Source organism: Antedon bifida, chromosome 9 (genome assembly GCF_963402885.1).
Source record: "Antedon bifida chromosome 9, ecAntBifi1.1, whole genome shotgun sequence".
Classification (NCBI taxonomy): Eukaryota; Metazoa; Echinodermata; class Crinoidea; order Comatulida; family Antedonidae; genus Antedon; species Antedon bifida.
In genome coordinates, this window is record NC_136234.1 from 18864198 (window position 1) to 18883104 (window position 18907).

General features: G+C 31.9%; 1 protein-coding gene across 3 annotated transcripts; it reads left to right on the forward strand.

The window, feature by feature from the left end:
- The first annotated feature begins 845 nt into the window (after positions 1-845).
- Positions 846-18395, forward strand: LOC144852854 (E3 ubiquitin-protein ligase pellino homolog 1-like). 3 transcript variants are annotated; one of them, XM_078710877.1, is made up of 12 exons: positions 846-976; positions 2339-2387; positions 3827-3916; positions 9934-10063; positions 12392-12493; positions 12967-13164; positions 13522-13707; positions 15387-15485; positions 15601-15705; positions 15816-15935; positions 17344-17459; positions 17789-18395. In XM_078710877.1, the coding sequence occupies exons 2-12, from the start codon at positions 2377-2379 to the stop codon at positions 17913-17915; spliced, it is 1284 nt and encodes a 427-aa protein (XP_078567003.1). In that variant the 5' UTR covers positions 846-976; positions 2339-2376; the 3' UTR covers positions 17916-18395. The 3 variants fall into 3 exon arrangements, with proteins under 3 accessions (XP_078567003.1, XP_078567001.1, XP_078567004.1); XM_078710875.1 differs by having other exon boundaries at positions 856-972; positions 2337-2387; XM_078710878.1 differs by lacking the exon at positions 846-976 and adding an exon at positions 1561-1764.
- The last annotated feature ends 512 nt before the right edge of the window (positions 18396-18907 follow it).

Here is an 18907-nt window from a genome sequence, read left to right on the forward strand (position 1 = left end):
ATAAGTTCATCATCATTGCTATATGAGTTCATCATCAATGCTATATATGTTCATCATCATGCTATATAAGTTCATCATCAATGCTATATAAGTTCATCATCAACATGCTATATAAGTTCATCATCAATGCTATATAAGTTCATCATCAATGCTATATAAGTTCATCATCATTGCTATATAAGTTCATCATCAATGCTATATAAGTTCATCATCAACATGCTATATAAGTTCAACATCAATGCTATATAAGTTCATCATCAATGCTATATATAAGTTCATCATCATTGCTATATGAGTTCATCATCAATGCTATATAAGTTCATCATCAATGCTATATAAGTTCATCATCAACATGCTATATAAGTTCATCATCAATGCTATATAAGTTCATCATCAATGCTATATAAGTTCATCATCATTGCTATATGAGTTCATCATCAATGTGCTATATAAGTTCATCATCAATGCTATATAAGTTCATTATCATTGCTATATAAGTTCATCATCAATGCTATATAAGTTCATCATCAGTGCTATATAAGTTCATCATCAATGTGCTATATAAGTTCATCATCTATGTGCTATAATAAGTTCATCATCAATGCTAGTATAAGTTCATCATCAATGCCAACTTCATCACCGATGCCAACTTCATCATAATACTAGAGCCTCTGTGAGGTGATAAAAATAAAACAGTTCATCTTTAAACATTTTTTCATGAAAATCAAACATTCATCATCCACTGCTATATTTTAATTAATCTGGTTAAATAATAAATTAATGTGCGAATTATAAATAGAACATTCATTTATTCTGGCAATCCTTTGTCTTCTCACTACTTCCGGTATCACGACCTCTCGAGAAAAAACACAACACAACGTCAACGTAAAGTGAAATCGTAGTAAAATTTCATTACAAACAGAAACAAAGGAAATATTCAGGGTATTTTGTTGTTATAACACATAATAAGTGAAAGGTAAGTAAGGCACGAAATGTACGCAATTAGTTTTATATGTTTGTTTTAGTCTATTTTCATTTTACTTGTTTTCTACGAGGCCGATACTCTGTTTTGAATCCATCCACCACCACGGGGCCACCCCACCACCACCACCACCAGGCATAAATTTGCTTGGCCTTGGCTGGCGGTGTCTGTCGTAACAATAGTAAAAGGCCTAGGAGAGTAACCAGGGTAGATTTGTTTGTTAGGCCAATCTAGGCCTACTGTACTACTATACATTACTATAATTTATTTTATGAGAAGAAATTTTATGTTTAATTGAATTTTTGAACTAGACCTCATGATATTAATTATTATTAATATTAATGATTTAATGTAAATATAATAATATGAAAAGAAAGGTATGACCACAGTTCCAGTTCATAATGTGGATTACCCATTTTCAATTTTATTTTTTTAAATTAAAAATATAAATGATCTTATGATCCATTGTTTTTTATGTGTAGTAGTAGCAGCAAATTCATTTTCAGCTATTTCTTTGCTTTTGTTAGCGAACATAATGAATAAAATTATTATTATAAATAAATGAATACATTTAACATTATTATGTTTCAAACTAATGAAATACTGTACCCTGATGCTCCGCACATGCCAAATTTCTAGGAAAATCATGCCGCAACTTTAAACCTGTGGAATTGTGAATGGAGTCGGAATTCATTAATCTTTCTTTATAATACATTTGTTGAATACTACATCGTCCTTTAAAGCACAGATGTCAGCCTCCATTGTGACTGTTTTTCACGACTGTAAGATCCTTGCTGTCTGTACCTACACCATACATAACACCTATCCCTATAATTAATAATATAATATTAAATCTTTAACTTTACTAAAAGACAAAAAGAAAAAATGTGAAGAATTGAACCCACAACCTTCATATTACCAACGACACCACTACCATACTACTGTACCATCACTATACCAGTCATCCAGTCGACCAAGACAGATTGTTCAAATATCAAGCCTACTGCTCGAAAAAGAGCATTCGTTAGCTTTTTTTACCTGACTCAGCAGACTTATATTTGGGATAGGTGTCTTCATTTTAATATTACTGTATATTGTGCCTGTTATTCAGTCTCACAATATTTACAAAAAGTTGAGCATGCAATAGTACCTTCAATCATTAAAATGGAAAAAATATATGAATTCAACCAATGAAATGGCTAGGATCATAGAGATATTATAGTGAACTATAATATCTCTATGCTAGGATACAGCACACTAATACTTCAGTGTGCTGTATAAGAATACTTATATAATGCTTGCCTGTAAATAAGTGGATTTGTTATTGAATAATTGGTCAATGGATTTCTCTTTCAGGATATGGATTAATGGAAGGATACCAGGAATAAAACGATATGCCTTTCATGTACGTTTCAAATATAATACTCTATTTAATTAAGTAGTAATTTATAGTATTATTACTGTATATGCCAATTGCATATTTTTTTGACTGACACTATTTTAAAGCTCTGTCTACACTATCAATGTGAAAAAATGATGATATCATATCAATATCATATTTGGTCATATTCCTACCATACCACATCACATTTCTTTGTCAATCTAGTGTGATAGTGTAGACAGAGCTTCAGTTATACACTGTGGTCTTCATAGGAGAAGAAGGCTTGTATTGAGGTCTTTTGGAGTGAGGTATTAATAAAATAAAAAGGTGTGAGGTGTGACTGAACCAAGGACCCTAAGATTTGTAGGCAATCATTGTAACCACTGATATAGTAAAACCCCTCTTTTGCGACACTTCTATTTAGGGGCACTTCCATTAAGATCACCCACTATCAAGGGGACACTTTTCAGTGACATCGAACAAGAAAAAATGTTTTATCACGATGGCTTACTATATTCACTCTCGGGGACACATTGTTGGTTCTTGGAGGTATCTCCTAGAGGTTCTTAACAATGTCTCATTAATTGTACTGACATAATGTTTTATGAATGTTGAAATGTGAAAGATAGAAAATGATAATACAGTAGGCTACTTGACAGGTTCAAGTACGAGCTTAACAGCGATTTCTGTACTTAAGTTTTCTTTTTAAACTACCAGCAACAAGCATGTTATTGTTATATCATTTGCCCTAATTAAATTTAACCTTCAATACTATTAAGTTCTTTATCATTAATTCTTAAACTCCTGAAGTATTTTTGTGTATAAAAACATTACATAATTACAGCTCTTTTGTAAGTACTGTACACGTTTTTATTTTAGGTCTTTGCTCTGAGCTCAATAATAAGCATTTATTAAATTGCTAAGATACTACAGTATGTAGGTTGTTATTCAACCACATTTTCTTAATTAAAAATATAACATATTTGTAGGCCTACATGTATGTTTATAAAAAATAAAAAATAGTCGGCGTCATGAAAGTGGTGGGCGGAAATTCTGAGGACGGGGCCAACCAACGTGACAAGTACCTATCATGACTACTGGGAGAAAATCCCAAATACATAAAACAAGCCTAGAATTTGGTTTTAGTCATTTGTAAAGGATTTTCCAAGTTATATCTTTAGTCAGGCCTTGTTATTTAAGGCGAGTGAGTGCGATCACTCACCTAACACACTCCTAAACTACCCTTGAGGAGTGCGATTTACAACACGCCTTAATTTGGTAAACTTCTATACACGAAAATACAAACAGCACACCTACAGCACCCCTGAATGTATTGAGGAGTGCAATTTGTAGCACACCTATGATTTTCAAAAGACAAGGCCTGTTTAGTATGCGTGTGGTGTACTGTGGCATAGGGTCATTTTTAACTGATATTTGATGATTTTTTTTATTATTTATTCTAGGAAAGAAAATCAAGAAGCCACCTCACAGGCTGACTATGGTGCAATACAGGATATAAGCAGTATTAAATATGGTGAACTAGTGGTTTTAGGGTGAGTCTAATATGCTACAGTATACAAATAATGAATGCTTATGAGTGACATTGACAAATCATGAGGTGTTAATAATAATAATAATAATTTATTTGGAGTTTACACTTTTACAACAGTGGCACTCGACCAAGTGGAAGGTGCATCCATAAGAAATATAAAAAAAAAAAAAAAAAAAATTATGATATAGTAAACTACAATTACAATAAAAAAGTTGATGTAGGTCAAATATATAACACATTTTCATCTTTCACTGAATTAAATTATTTGTACAATTTCACGAATAAAACATTCAGTATTTGTTTTATAAAATATAACACACCTACTTTAACAAGAGGCTAGGCCAAGGCCTAAATGATTTGAAGAGGCAGAGCCCCAATTTTAGACGTGGAATAGAGTGCACAATACATGTTGAGTAACATAGTTTTTTTTCAGTCGTTATTTAATCTTTGTTTCTGAAATCAAAAGTTATTGTTTTGTGTACATGTTTACTGTACATTTTATACAATTAATATTTTTATAATTCAAATCAGTTTGTGGATAAGCTAACCTAAATGATTAATAATGTTAAAGCCCCAAAGACCCAACAGCTTGAGATGTCATCCGGAGGACGAGAGTGTGTCTTTATATCTTAAATCGAATGTTTTATATACATGTTTACTTTACATTTTATACAATTAATATTTTTATAATTCAAATCAGTTTGTGGATAAGCTAACCTAAATGATTAATAATGTTAAAGCCCCAAAGACCCAACAGCTTGAGATGTCATCCGAAGGACGAGAGTGTGTCTTTGTATCTTAAATCGAATGTTTTGTGTACATGTAGATTTTATACAATTTTATGATTCGAATCAATTTGTATACTCTACTGTATAAACCCCTAAATGATCAACAGCTTGAGATGTCATCTGAAGGACGAGTGTGTGTGTAGGACAGTAAACTGTAAGATGCAATTAACCTCCTTTGTCATGTACTGTACTAGTACCTCAGGACTAGAGTGACATTCCTCACTAATTAATGTTTATAAAGTGACATTAATTATGTGAATGTTGTAACTTAATCCATGTCATTAATTATTCAATTGACCTTTTGACCTTTTATTGAACTTCAAACCAAATATGTGAACCAGTGCTGAGACAAAACCTGAAAATCATTACAATTTAAAATCAAATTTTATTAGTTGAGGAATATAATTCACATTAAAACAAAACAATGTGTAAAATTATAAAACATGCTGGGACATTTTTTCACTTTTTATCTTATTATATACTGTACTGTTTTATTTACATACTTTTAGTTTAGACTTTTTGTCTTTATCTAAAAAACTGGTATGAATTATAAAACAGATTTATCTATATATAAAAAACAAATATATAACTCAAATGCATACTGAAATTAGTATGAATTTTAAACAGATTAATTTATCTATATATATTTATCTTATTTATATTCTTATCGAAAAACAATTGTTGGTCTCAGATGTTTTCACTTCTTATCTTTACTGTTTTACATTTTTTTGATTTAAGACTTTTTCTCTTTACATCAAAAAAATAGATGTAATATAAAACAAATTTCTAATCTTACAATTACATTATTACATATCATTAATCCCCAAAATATACAGATGTTTTATAAAATAGATAATTGTGATTTTTGCAAAGCAAATTTTGTTTTGAAGTTTATTCATAAGAGATACAACCTGAAGACATTTCGAGGTCACTACAGATCAGTTTGCTTTGCAAAATACCAAGCATGTAAAATAAAATAAGAAAACTTGCAGGTGCACTGGATCTGATAATCGCCTGCAGGTCGATAGAATTACGAGAGACGTGACTTCTAAAGATATACCAACAGTAACTGCATAGTATAACCACTTTACACAAATTAGCTGGTACAGACAATAAATTCTAGATTTTTGGAATTTAATTTGAAAAACATATTTTCGTGCATGTGTACTACTATGTATAGAACCCCTGTTAAGGGGACACCTGCAGGACCCACAAAGTGACTGCGCCTATGTGCCTGAAAAGAGCCAGAAATAGATGGTCAGAGTGTTAAAACATTGTACTTACCCCTCCTTTGTTTCACAAAGGTGTCCTCTGAATAGGGGTGTCTCAAAGGAGATGGTCATTCATAAGGTTTGTTCACACTGGACTTCAACAATTGTAAATTTAAGTAGGTACAGAATAGAAAAGTTTTTTTTTCCCCATCTTTTTGACACAATACTTTTCAAATACAAATGCTATACAGTGTACAATGAATAGACTTTACCATCTCAATTTCTAAACAACAATTTTATGAATAAATAATTGCCAATTATCTATTAATGATTCTGTAGGATCAGTAGAGTGGGTGGTCATTATCAAGTAGTAATTATTCCGGCAGGCACATGGATTAAGCCAAAATGGCTTGTTCCTATACCCCCTGGCACCTGGATTACATGTCAACCCACTGGGAAGACCACATCATAACACTAACTATGTACAGTTTTTTTACGGTTTAAACAACATTTATATTTTATATTTAAAACATTGTAAAAGACAAAATACTGCAATAACTACTAACATTATTTTAAATTGTTTAATTAGTAGACTTATGATGATCATTATCATCATCATCCATTTTCATCATCATCATCATCATCTATTTTCATCATTATAATCATTATCATCCATATCATCATCATTATCACCATAATTATCATTATCATCATCCATATCATCATCATCATCATCATCACCATAATTATCATCATCATTATCATCATCATCATTATCACCATCAAAATCATCATTATTATTATCATCCATATCATCATTATCATCACCATAATTATCATCATCATTATCATCATCATTATCATCATCATCATTATCACCATTAATTTCGTCGTCATCACCATCATCATACATATCATCATTATCATCCATATCATCATTATCATCATCTAACATCATCATCATCATCCATATCATCATTATCATCATCCATATCATTATCATCATCATCCATATCATCATCATCATCCATATCATCATCATCATCCATATCATCATTATTATTTATCATCATCCATATCATCATTATTATTTATCATCATCCATATCATCATTATCATTTATCATCATCCATATCATCATCATCTTCCATATCGTCATTATCATCATATTCTCTTCCCAACATCATCATCATCTTTAAATATTACCCGACGACTCTTATTATAATGTAAAACATAAAACGTAATAATACAGTACACACATCATCGCATGAATATTACTACACAATATGATTGATGTGTAGACATACATGTAACAAATACAGATTCACTTCTATCAATCATTCACACATAAACTCACTCCTTGTTGTATTCAATGTGAAAATAAAAGCATTTTGTCGCCATAAAACAACAGTGAAAGTGAGAAAGCAAACAAATTTTCTAATTTCATATAAAATGTTACTTTAAATAGAATTATGATGATATTTAATAATAAAATATGTTACATTGAAACTTTCAGGTAAAATATTTAGTAAAATTCTATTGTACATTTACAGTACTTCTGAAAAAATTATTTTACGGTCATGCTAAAAAATCTTTAACTTTAAACAAACAGCATCCTACCTAGTAACATACTTATTAATGTAGCATTATTTATTGAATTTAATAACATAATTATACAATACAGTACACGTAGGTGTGGTTGTTTTTTTCTAGTTCTAGTAAATTTCACTTCCAGGAATACTGTACTATGTAGTAATTAGTATGCGTGGCACCTACTTAGCATGAAGTGGGACATTGCCTGCTGATATCAGCTGAATGTACTCTAACATGTTGTGAGCAATGTGATGAATATGTAATATGGACAATATGACACTTCTTTTTTGAGAATTATCACTATTTCAGAGTATATCTTAAATTTCGTCATAGCAATAAATGACAATGGTATATAAGTAAGTTTGATTGGTATTGTATGGTGCACAATACGGAGCTTTCATTTTCGATTTGATATAAACCAAACTTATGTAAATGTTAGTTCATTGTGCGCATGCGTAGATATGCGGACATGTGTCCCCGCTCCTCATCTCAACACATAAGTTTGATGGTTTAAGTGGAATTTTAAGTCCAGTCGACCACAGAGGACTGACGACCAATCTCTAGGGCAGGTCAATCAAAAGCTTCCTAATGACCCATTGCCGAAAGAGAGCATTATAGGACCTGGGAAATTCTGTTTAAAACAAGAAAACTTTGGTCTGAGTCTAAGATGTTTAGGCTGAGGACCCTGTTTGTTTCTGCCCAGTAGGCCTACAGCTATTGTACAAGTACACACTGTAAAATATGGGGAGCTACCCGAAAATAATTAATGTAGTATACTCAACCATTAGACCAATGAATAATCTTAAACAGGTTCTTTACGTTTTATTTATGAGGGTAATAAACTCAAGAGTATGATGAATCTCAATTGGAATTTACTAATAGAAAGTGTACAGTAATATGATCAGAATGTTTAATCATTAAATGAACATTCTTTTTTATATTAAGACCATGATGTAGCATCTATCAAAGATTTTTTTGGGTGGCTACTGTAAATCTATGAAAAGTACTACAGTATGAGAGGCGCCGCTGTGAAATGTTCTGTAAATTGTATTCTAAAAATGTAACTAATTATTTATGATTGGTCAGATGTTTTGCCCTACTCTGACGTAATTTGTACTTTGTACTACAGTAAAGAACAGTGAGAATACTTGCGAACAAATTCTTGTGTGGGACTCGAACCCACGACCTCCAGGTCACTAGCCTGGCATTCATACAGTACCTCTAGACCATATTTAAGATTGACTAAAAAAATGTTGGCTACAGTTCTACAATATCGACCACCTCTATCGAATATTAAATTTGTGAAACATCACCAGGCAAAACATATGAAAAGTACTATGGGTGGGAGGTTGTGAATTGTAGTGCTGTTCTACAGTAAATATGATCTTAAAATGATTTAAGAGTGACTGAAACATGTTTAGGTACAATACTGCCCACATCTGTCCATACTAAATTTGTGAAAAATCAATTGGTTGTTGGTTACACAAGTCTCTTAAAAAATTAAGAGAATTTTATTTTGGGTAGAATTGAAACACATTTGACATTTCCATGCCTATGTATATACTTCCTTTAAACAAGATATTAAATAGAAAGGTGATACTGGCCAGACTGTAGGTAGAGTATGAAAGACAACCAGTACTAACTATAGAAGATTAGGAATCAAGTCAAATTTTATTTCTGTTTATACAAATAAAGCTTTGTCCAATTTTTTAATTTCCTTGTTCCTGGTATTTGGACATTCCTCTTTCCTTGTGAGCATTCCAGACAATCAAAGTGAACATTTATTTTTCCCAAGTGTATCAACCTTTTGAACTTATTGTCAGCAAAAAAAAATTATTGTAACTTTAAAATTCTATTCTACCAAAGCTACCCTGTGAAGGAACGACCTAATTTAAACATGTATTACATTTAAAATGTATGCGTTTGCAATTTAGTTTTATAAATCATGACCAGCTGTAGATTAGAGTAATAATGAATAAAATATATTATTGATGGACTGGAATTGGTTGCCAGGTTATTCTCCATTTTTACCCTATCAAAGCTATTTCAATCTGCTTGATTTTTTTATGACATTTCAATTTGAATTAATTTAATTTTGTATGAGAAACTACAGATGTAATGTTACTCTATTAATATTGACTGCTATGTACTGTAAAGTAGTAGATACATTTATTCTTCATTCATCAAAATCTGTTTCTATATTATTGGATAGAGATCTGTATAGGATTTAATTTAAATTAAAAAGTATGGAACCATTTTATGCAAGAGGAATATGCAGCTACCACAGTTATAGACGATGATACCTGTTGCCTGTATATTATATGATTTTTTTCTTTTGCCAGTCATGGAATTATTATTAATTAGGGATCATACATATTCATGTTTATGCATAATTACTAACATTCATATTCATGTTTTTTTTGTAGGTATAATGGCTGTCTTCCTTCAGGCAACAGAGGTCGCCGACGTAGCTCATTCCAGTTAGAGAAAAGGTCAACCGGGAATGGCGTTAAACCGTCCACGCATTATGAAATTAATTCATCACAAACCGCTCAGGTGCGTACAAATTGTTCATTCAAATGTGTAGTGTAATTTTGTTTTATTGCATACTATTAAATGAATAGATTTCAACTTTATATGAGCACACATTGTTGAAACTACAGTATGTGCCCTATGCACATTATTACCATACTAATATTTATCCAAACGTATTGTTTTAATATCATCCCAAATAAAAATGTCACAGAAGATATTTAGATTCATATTTTGTATATTGCTGAAATACAAAATTATACAGCATTAATTTCTGGTTTCTACAGTAAAGTACGTATACGAGTATTTGAAACAATTAAACATATTCTAAACCATACTGTACTGTAGCAGTGCCTCTGGGTTGTGATACAGTATACTACATGCATAGGGACAGACTTCTTCTTCTTCTTTTCTTCTTTTATTCAATTTTGACAGACATACTGTAAATTTACATTATATAGTCAATTGGATATTACAATGTAATGTCAACTTGGAAAGTTTTGTTTTCATAATGTATGTTTCAAAAAGAAACAAACATTGGGATCGTTACTATCCAAGAAAGTTGACTGGGTTTTTAGATTTTTAAGTGTTTTGTCTTTGGCAAGAGACAGAGGTGATAATGAAAGCGAGAAGCCACTGAACAATTACATCATGATATTGATTGATATAAGCGGCTTCTTTGACACCTGCACATCTGTAGTTTGCAGAAAGTGTTCAATTGATTCAATTTCAATGATTTCCTACATATGTACAGAAACCCTGTGGGATACCTTAGGTAAAATGTTCTGGTGAAGCTGGAGATCTCCTTATTCATTCAAAAATTATTCAATATACCAATAGAATATGTAAATAATTTGCAGGGCTGTATAAAATATACGGTTAATAAAGCCTTGGTGATGTGCCCAAATATAATAGTGATATGCCCAAATATGGTAGTGATATGACATCATCGTGTCCATATATGGGCACATCACATTTTTTTTGTCACATAAAGTTTGATAGTGTAGATAGAGTGCTTTAACAAACCACTTTGGGCTAGCGAATTTCTTTATTTTTGTGCTAGTGAAAATTTAACACTATTTCCCAGCACCTGGCTCATTTAATCATCAGATTTTTCACAGAACGTTTTATAAGCATGTAGTTCTGTTCGGGCTAGCAAGAATAAATAAATCAAATTTACTTGGTGAGCTAAATGTAATATATCATATCATTTATTTTGCCAAATTTCAAATACAGTACAAAGTAAGACATAAAAACAATACAAAAGTAAAAAGAATTAAAATATACACATAAAAAACATGAATTCCTATAAAATTACAGATAAAACGTTAAAAAAATAGGACATTTTTTAAACCATAATAATGTGTGTATGAACAGAAATATAATTCTGTACAGTACGGCACTGTACACACATATGATAAACTATTTGATGACAGAAATGAGAATTATATTGAGTTTAATACATGAGCTAAGCATATTTGATAGATATCTACCCTTTACATAGTAAATCTACATGGTTGAGATAATATACAATGTATAACAGACTACAAAGAATATGCATTACAATCTAGCAACAAACAATTAAAGTGGCTGTGTGCATTGTAGTAATAATAGTGTATTGTAAAAAAAACCTATTGTTCATTTATTGCTTGTACTTTGTCCATACAGATATTCAAGTGTTGTTTTTTTTGTTTATTTTCTAAAAAAATGTACTAAATGATTATTTAGTTTTAATACATAAAGTAAAGAGAGAAACTAAACAGTCCAATGATAAAGTGAACTTTTAACACTTGTAGACGTCCTACCATTATGGTATATGCACATGTTACACAATTAATGATTTAAATACAGAAAACAGCCATTACTTTTACAATCATTTTCTTAATATAATAATAAAAATTATCTTTTATCACTTTGTTGACAATCATTATAAATATTTGTGGTTTTCCACACCCTTTTTTCTGCTTTTCTATTTTTCTTTACTTTTACACCACAACAAGGAAATTATATTATATTTTTTATTTCCTAGAAGTATAAATAAAAATGCAATGCAGTAAAAAAATATTATTTATTAAAAGATTATATTATTATAAAAGACTATTTTTTGTATATAATTTACATCTGAGGCAAATACTAGATGCAGGGGCTGCTATAATGGTCAGCAGTGCTGATTTCAAATGCCTGATGGAACCCAAGTTCCATGTACAGCAACCAATAGTGTCAGATGATCTCCCATCTAAACTTTAACCAGCCCTAACGTTGCCTAACTTTGGTGATCAGACGGTGTTTCAAAGACTGTATCAATAAAACAATATGAAGGTTTATTTTAATATGTTTTTATTTCTCTTGCAGGTGGTGCAAAATGAATCGCAACATAGCATATCATACACATTATCAAGGAATAAAACAGTGGTAGTAGAATACAAAGTTGACCCTGAACTTGACATGTTCCAGGTCAGTGCACACATTATGTTATGTAATGATGAAAACCGTATATGGTACTGCAGTAAATGATTGTGTTAATTTTCGTAAATTGATCAAACAATGTAGTGAAGCTTAAGTTTCTGATTAGTATCTATCAAATTTATGTGTTTATTTTTTGCTAAAACCTCTTTGAGACACCTTCTGGGAACACTTCACTGTTAAATGAACGAGAGGAAATATATGAGCATTCACTGGCTAAACCCAGGGCCCCAGAGCTTAAGGGGCCCCAGAGCATGAGCAGGCCATTGCAATTACTCTGTGTAAGAGGGCCCTTAAGAGTGGTAAACCAGGGGCATAATGCCCCTTACGTTTCGCCACTGCGTCTCCGACCAACCCTCATTTTGGGCACACACTTGGTGACATTTTGACAAAAATGTTCCCTCCTTTATAGGTGTTCCAACTTTAGATTTAATAATGGTCATAATTGGACATTTTATTTATAGGTCGGACGTTCAACGGAACCAGTCATAGATTTTGTTGTCATGGATACTGTGCCTGGAGCGTGTACGTTAGAAGATTGCACAGTAACAGAAAGCACCATTTCACGGTTTGCGTGTCGTATCATGGTTCAGCGAACGCCACCGTACCAGGCAAGAATTTACGCAGCAGGTTTTAACAATGCTAAGAATATATTTCTAGGGGTACGATATCTTTTTAATATTTCATTTTTATAAATTTAAGGTTTCATAGTAAAATACTATAATAAATTAATAGGGGGAAAGCTAAAGTGCTACATCAAGGTTAAAGGTAATATGTTGTCAACTTTCCAAATACCGGACATCCTTCGGCTGGCATTTTTTGGAGAGTTTCTGGTTTTCAGAGAGGTAATTCATCAGGGCTGGTGGAAAACAGACAACAAAATAAACTACATAAAATGAAGGAAAATCATACAAAAACCTTTGTAAAAATCATAATTTATATAGAACTGCAATCAATTAACTATCTTAGTACCACCTAACCCATGTAACCACAAATTACTGTATTAATAATCTTTGTAGGAAAAGGCTTGTAAATGGAGGACAGAGGATGGAATGGACGGTCTAACAACAAATGGTATTTTGATTATGAAACCAATCGGTGGTTTTGATGGTAACGCGAAACCAGGTGTATGGCGGGAGGTTTCAGTTTGTGGGCATGTGTACAAGTTACGAGAGACGCGCTCTGCTCAAGAACGAGGCAGTCTGGTATGATTTATTATATTAATGTAATATTTATTTTAAATTTCTATTTGTTTGAGCTTAGTCAGTACTATCTGGTGTAAACCTTTGGTTAAAACTTGTTACCATGTTTGTATCTGGTTTAAAGGGTGTTTCACACCAGTTCCGGTTCAGGTTCGTGCCAGATTGCATGTACTGTATAGCTTAGCAACTCTCCGTTTACACAAGTAAAACAGGTGTGAAGGATGCTTTATACATAAGGCCAAATGTATCGATTATAAAGATCATCTTTAAATATGGACATACATTTAGAATGTATAGTTATACCCTTGGATGGGCTTATATGCAAGGGTGGGCTTATACCTAAAGGTGGGCTTATACCTGAGGGTGGGTCTATAACTGAGCCAGTATTATATTATTCTCTTTTATTCAAATTCTATTGTCGATTGTTTAATAAAAATGTTTACAATCTTCTGTCAAACAAGACACTTAAACCTATCTGTAAATATAAGTCATTTAAACTTTAGTATCGTAGACCTTTCACCCATACACTGCACTTCAAAAGTAGCACTATGTGTAACTTCTGTATCCCAATAATTAAAGGATGTGCTAGCAAAACGTTTTATTTTAACGCTATTAAAGCATGGAACAATCTTCCTCTTTATATCAAGAAATCGTCGAACATCACTTCTTTTAAACAGACTCTAAAATCATTGTATTTTTAAATTTGTTTAAAAAAGCATTTTATACAAATTTTAAATATTTTGTATTTTACATTTTGGATTTTAACTTTTAATCTAATCTCTTTTTAGTATAAGGAATCTGTGCAATTTGTTTCTCTGTGTTTCTGCACCCCAATGGAAATAAGTTTTTTTACTTTTTGGGATATCCTTTTAACTCGAGTCTGTTGTACTGATTTTTAATTGTTTACATGTTTTTATTGTATGTATCTGTGTTGACTCAGTTAATAAAGAAATCAATCAATCAAATCATAACTTTTAATACTGTTGTTATAAAAAATGATAGTGTGCGTATCTGTCATATGATGAATTTCCAATCCCAGTGTCATAAGTTTTGCTTCTGGTCCAATTACCATTTTAGGTAGTGTTCTCATGGCTAAAACCAGTACTACTTCAGCTACCAAAAGGGTATGGGTGAGAACAGCAAGTTTAAAAATGGGCGCAAAGTTATTCAAACAACACCAGTTAAAGGGGTTTCTTGGGGTTAAAACAAATTGGAACACCTTTTTATGTTCTACCCAGCACAAACACATCTATGCTAATAAACTAAAATCAATATTTGTTTTTTCAATAATAACATAGCCATGTCACTTTTAGTGCTAGATATTATAATATAATGTCCATGTCCCTTTCACCCTGCAATGCACTTTTCCACAGCAGACATCCATATGGTTGGCCATAATTAAGAGACTAAGAATTTCCAGGCCTGACAATGTGTCATTTCTAGGTTACAGTTGAATGGGCAGCAGACAATGAAAGAAATAATGGTGAATACTGCATATAGTAGAGCCCTTTGGGACATACCTATTTAGAAGACACTTCCTATAGAAACATGTTAACACTATAATAGCCAACCCCCTATTCAAGGATACCCCTATTAAGGGGACACTTGTTGGTTCCTTAATGTGTTCCCTTAACTGTATTTAAACTGTTAAAGTTATTACTTTTTTTTTTTCTGTACTTCAGATTGAAGGTGAGGAAAATGTGCTTGTTGATGGAACGCTAATTGATCTGTGTGGTGCAACGTTGCTATGGCGATCTGCTTCTGGACTAATGAGAACGCCTGTAAGTAAACATTGTCTATCGAGGATTCTAATTGGTTGAATATTTTGAACCTCTCATAAACCACCATCAGTGATATGTATAGTTGATAACAAAACTGTTTTATTTTACTTTTTAGACTCAACGGCACCTTGAGATGTTACGACAAAACATTAATGATGCACGCCCTCAATGCCCGATTGGTTTCAATACGCTTGTTTTACCTTCAAGTAGACGTTCCAGGGTAGGTTGTAGTTATTTTACCGCAATTAGAAATTTGTTTTTTAATGGAGAATTCCTAAGTGTACATTTTCTCACAGCATAAATTTATTATTTTTTGTTTTAAATGTGTAGGTGTTAACAGAAAAACAGCCCTATGCTTACCTCAAATGTGGACATGTACACGGCTATCATCACTGGGACAGCAAAGAAAATGAGAGTAAAGGGGATCGTACATGCCCAATGTGCCGAGTCGTGAGTGGTTATATGTTTGTGATTAATTTAAACGTTAAAAGTGGTCTTTTTAAAAGCAGGACTCGATTTCATAGTAGCCTGGTTATGTGAAACCTATACAGGCTGGAGAACATGGCTTGTGCCTAGTAGGCTAGTTAAAATTGGTTTTAAGTTAATTTCTATACTAGTACAAGGCCAGTTTGACAGCAGAAATGTCTAGATCCTATGGGCAAATAACATTTACAGCTAACTAGCCTAGTTGGCCTGCTGGGAAATATAGAAAGAGCTGCAAAAAATACTTACAAGGCTTTTTAAAATTAAATTTCTTTATTTTAAGCTCACAAAAAAAGCATGACACGTTGGCTTGCTATCTAAAGCTACGTCTACACTATCAAACTAGTTTGACAAAAAAAGGTGTGATGTGCCCAAATATGATAGTGATATGACATCATCATGTCCATATATGGGCACATCACATTTTTTTGTCATATAAAATTTGATAGTGTAGATAGGGCTTAAGTCTTTGTTCTAATTCTGTCAAAGTTCAATTTACTTATCTTCCTTAAAATCTACAAATTGTACAATCATATGAATATTTTATTAGCAATTAGTATTGTCGTGTAAACACCCGTTCTACTTGATGAATAATATAAGTTGTCAATAGATTGTACAGTATACAGATATTGCCTGCTTAGAGGTGAAATAAGATTTGACATTCTCAAGGGAATAAAATTGTCATGTGATGCAGTTTCAACCAATCACATTCACGTATTTACATAGGCTATGTAATATTACTATATAGCACCATAGATCCTAGTTTCAATGTGGTTTTTGTTAGAACGAAAACACATATGTGGAATCTCTTTGTTATGATGTTCATCTCTACAATTAATTCATAGTCAATTTCTAAATTATGCAACAATGCTATTTCAACCTTGAATTATCAATGATATAAGCTTTGCATATGATAAAAGTATTATGTATACAAAATAAGCGCTATTATTTAGCCAATGATTTGTGAATTTATTTATTCAAATGCATCGGGTAAAAATCATTTTCACAATTTCTTAGCTCGTTTGTTCCTAATTTTTTTTTTCATGGGTAATTATGTGGGGAATTTGCTATATAATTCATTGTTTTCTAAAAATGTTATTACCCACAGCACCTATTTGTTATTTTTTATATGACAACATTTTATGTACGTTTTATCATAGAGATATTATAGTGAACTATCTCTATGGTTTTATCTACTAGTTTTATAGTATTTTTTATATGAGATTGTGTAGTTTTTTAATCAAATATATTTTCCAGTTTCCAGTTAGTTTTAGAGTAGTTTTTTTGCTAGAAACAATTTTCATTTATTTCAGTGTTTACATTTTATATGACGAATAAATAAATAATGTTGGATTTTTACATTTTTTTTTTGTAGGTCGGTTCGTATGTTGCCTTATTTATGGGAAATGAGCCAAGCTCGTATGTAGACACAGGTGACCCAACACATGCATTTTGTCCCTGTGGCCATGTGTGCACAGAAAAAACGGCCAAGTAAGTGAATAAAATATCTGTTTTTAACAAAGAGGTTATATAATTGGCTAAACAGTTCAAACATAATTTAATTTTAATAATTATTTTATACCTCCATGGTTCAAATAAGTTTTTATGTCACGCGGTATGGCTGCACAATCATAAAGTCCATTGTGGAGTTGCACCCCTACTCAGTCACGAAGCACTACGCTTGGGCTACAGCGTGTTCTTTTACAATTCTCGTATTCAAAAATTAAAGACTTTTAACATCAACGTATCAAAATAAACCTTATTATATATGGTTGAATTTTTGCTTGTAATATATGGTTTTATGTTTGTTATTTTTTTAGATTTTGGTCAGAGGTTCCTCTACCACACGGTACACACACCTTCCAAGCAGCCTGCCCCTTCTGTGCTAACCCATTAAGCGGGGACCAAGGCTACGTGAAACTGATTTTCCAAGAAGCTATCGACTGACCTAAGCGTTGTTAGATGACCACCACAGCGTCTAATTCTGCACTGACCCTATGACTGTGCGTGTCCAGTGTCTGAACCTGCGGCAAATTCCATGGATATTCCATATATATTCCATAGGGAACCAAAACAAATTCAGCTGGCTCGTTGTATTGCCAATAAAAAAGTTATATAATGGAGCATCTGCGTATAAAGTGTGAAAAAATGTATAAATAAAAACTGATTATTTCTGTGTTCCTGAAAAACTACCCCTCTTCATCACCCACGATCCCACCCCACCTTCGATTCTGTATTATAAGCTTTTCTTTCTTACCATAATAAAGTGTAGTAAACATGTGTGTGCACAATAAAATAATTATCATTAATTTAATTAATGAAATTGCAAATTAATATGTAAATATGCATATTCTACTCACTGTCAAAATTCATATGAATTATATTATATTTTTGTTGATTTTTTATTAAAAAATTTTGCAAAAATGGTGAGTGACTCCATATTGTAAATTATCAGATTTATTTATTTATCTGTATTGTAATTGTAAATATATATATAGTTAGTAAGCTAGAATGTACCTCGTCCTCGCTTAGTAGCTTTGTGTGTATATAGTATTACGTAGTAACCATTCCCGGGTCTTCAAATGTGTGTGCGGTTATGTGGTAATCCCACGTTGTAATTGTTGCGGTATGTGTTTCTTTCACGTACATGTTGGTTTTAACCAAAGACAGAATGAACTAGCTCTAATATACACTCAGTTTTACAAAGTATACATCTATATTCGTGCGCAAAGCGCCATCTATGGTTAATATTTGTGTCCGTGTACATGTATTTACGCAAAATTTATAAAACACTCAATATGTTTTAGATTTTGTTGATTTGTTTAAGATCTTGGAAAGGGTGGTATTTCAAATGCAAACTATTATTAGGGATCATGTCAATATTATTCTACTGCAGATACTGCAGTAATGTACAATAATTTTTTTTACTGCAAAAATAT

What these genes read in the sequence shown, in the direction of transcription:
- LOC144852854 (XM_078710877.1), top strand. An exon ending in GGTGAACTAGTGGTTTTAGG is followed by an intron (nt 3,917 to 9,933) that starts GTGAGTCTAATA and finishes TTTTTTTTGTAG; the next exon opens with GTATAATGGCTGTCTTCCTT. An exon ending in CTGAACTTGACATGTTCCAG is followed by an intron (nt 12,494 to 12,966) that starts GTCAGTGCACAC and finishes TTTTATTTATAG; the next exon opens with GTCGGACGTTCAACGGAACC.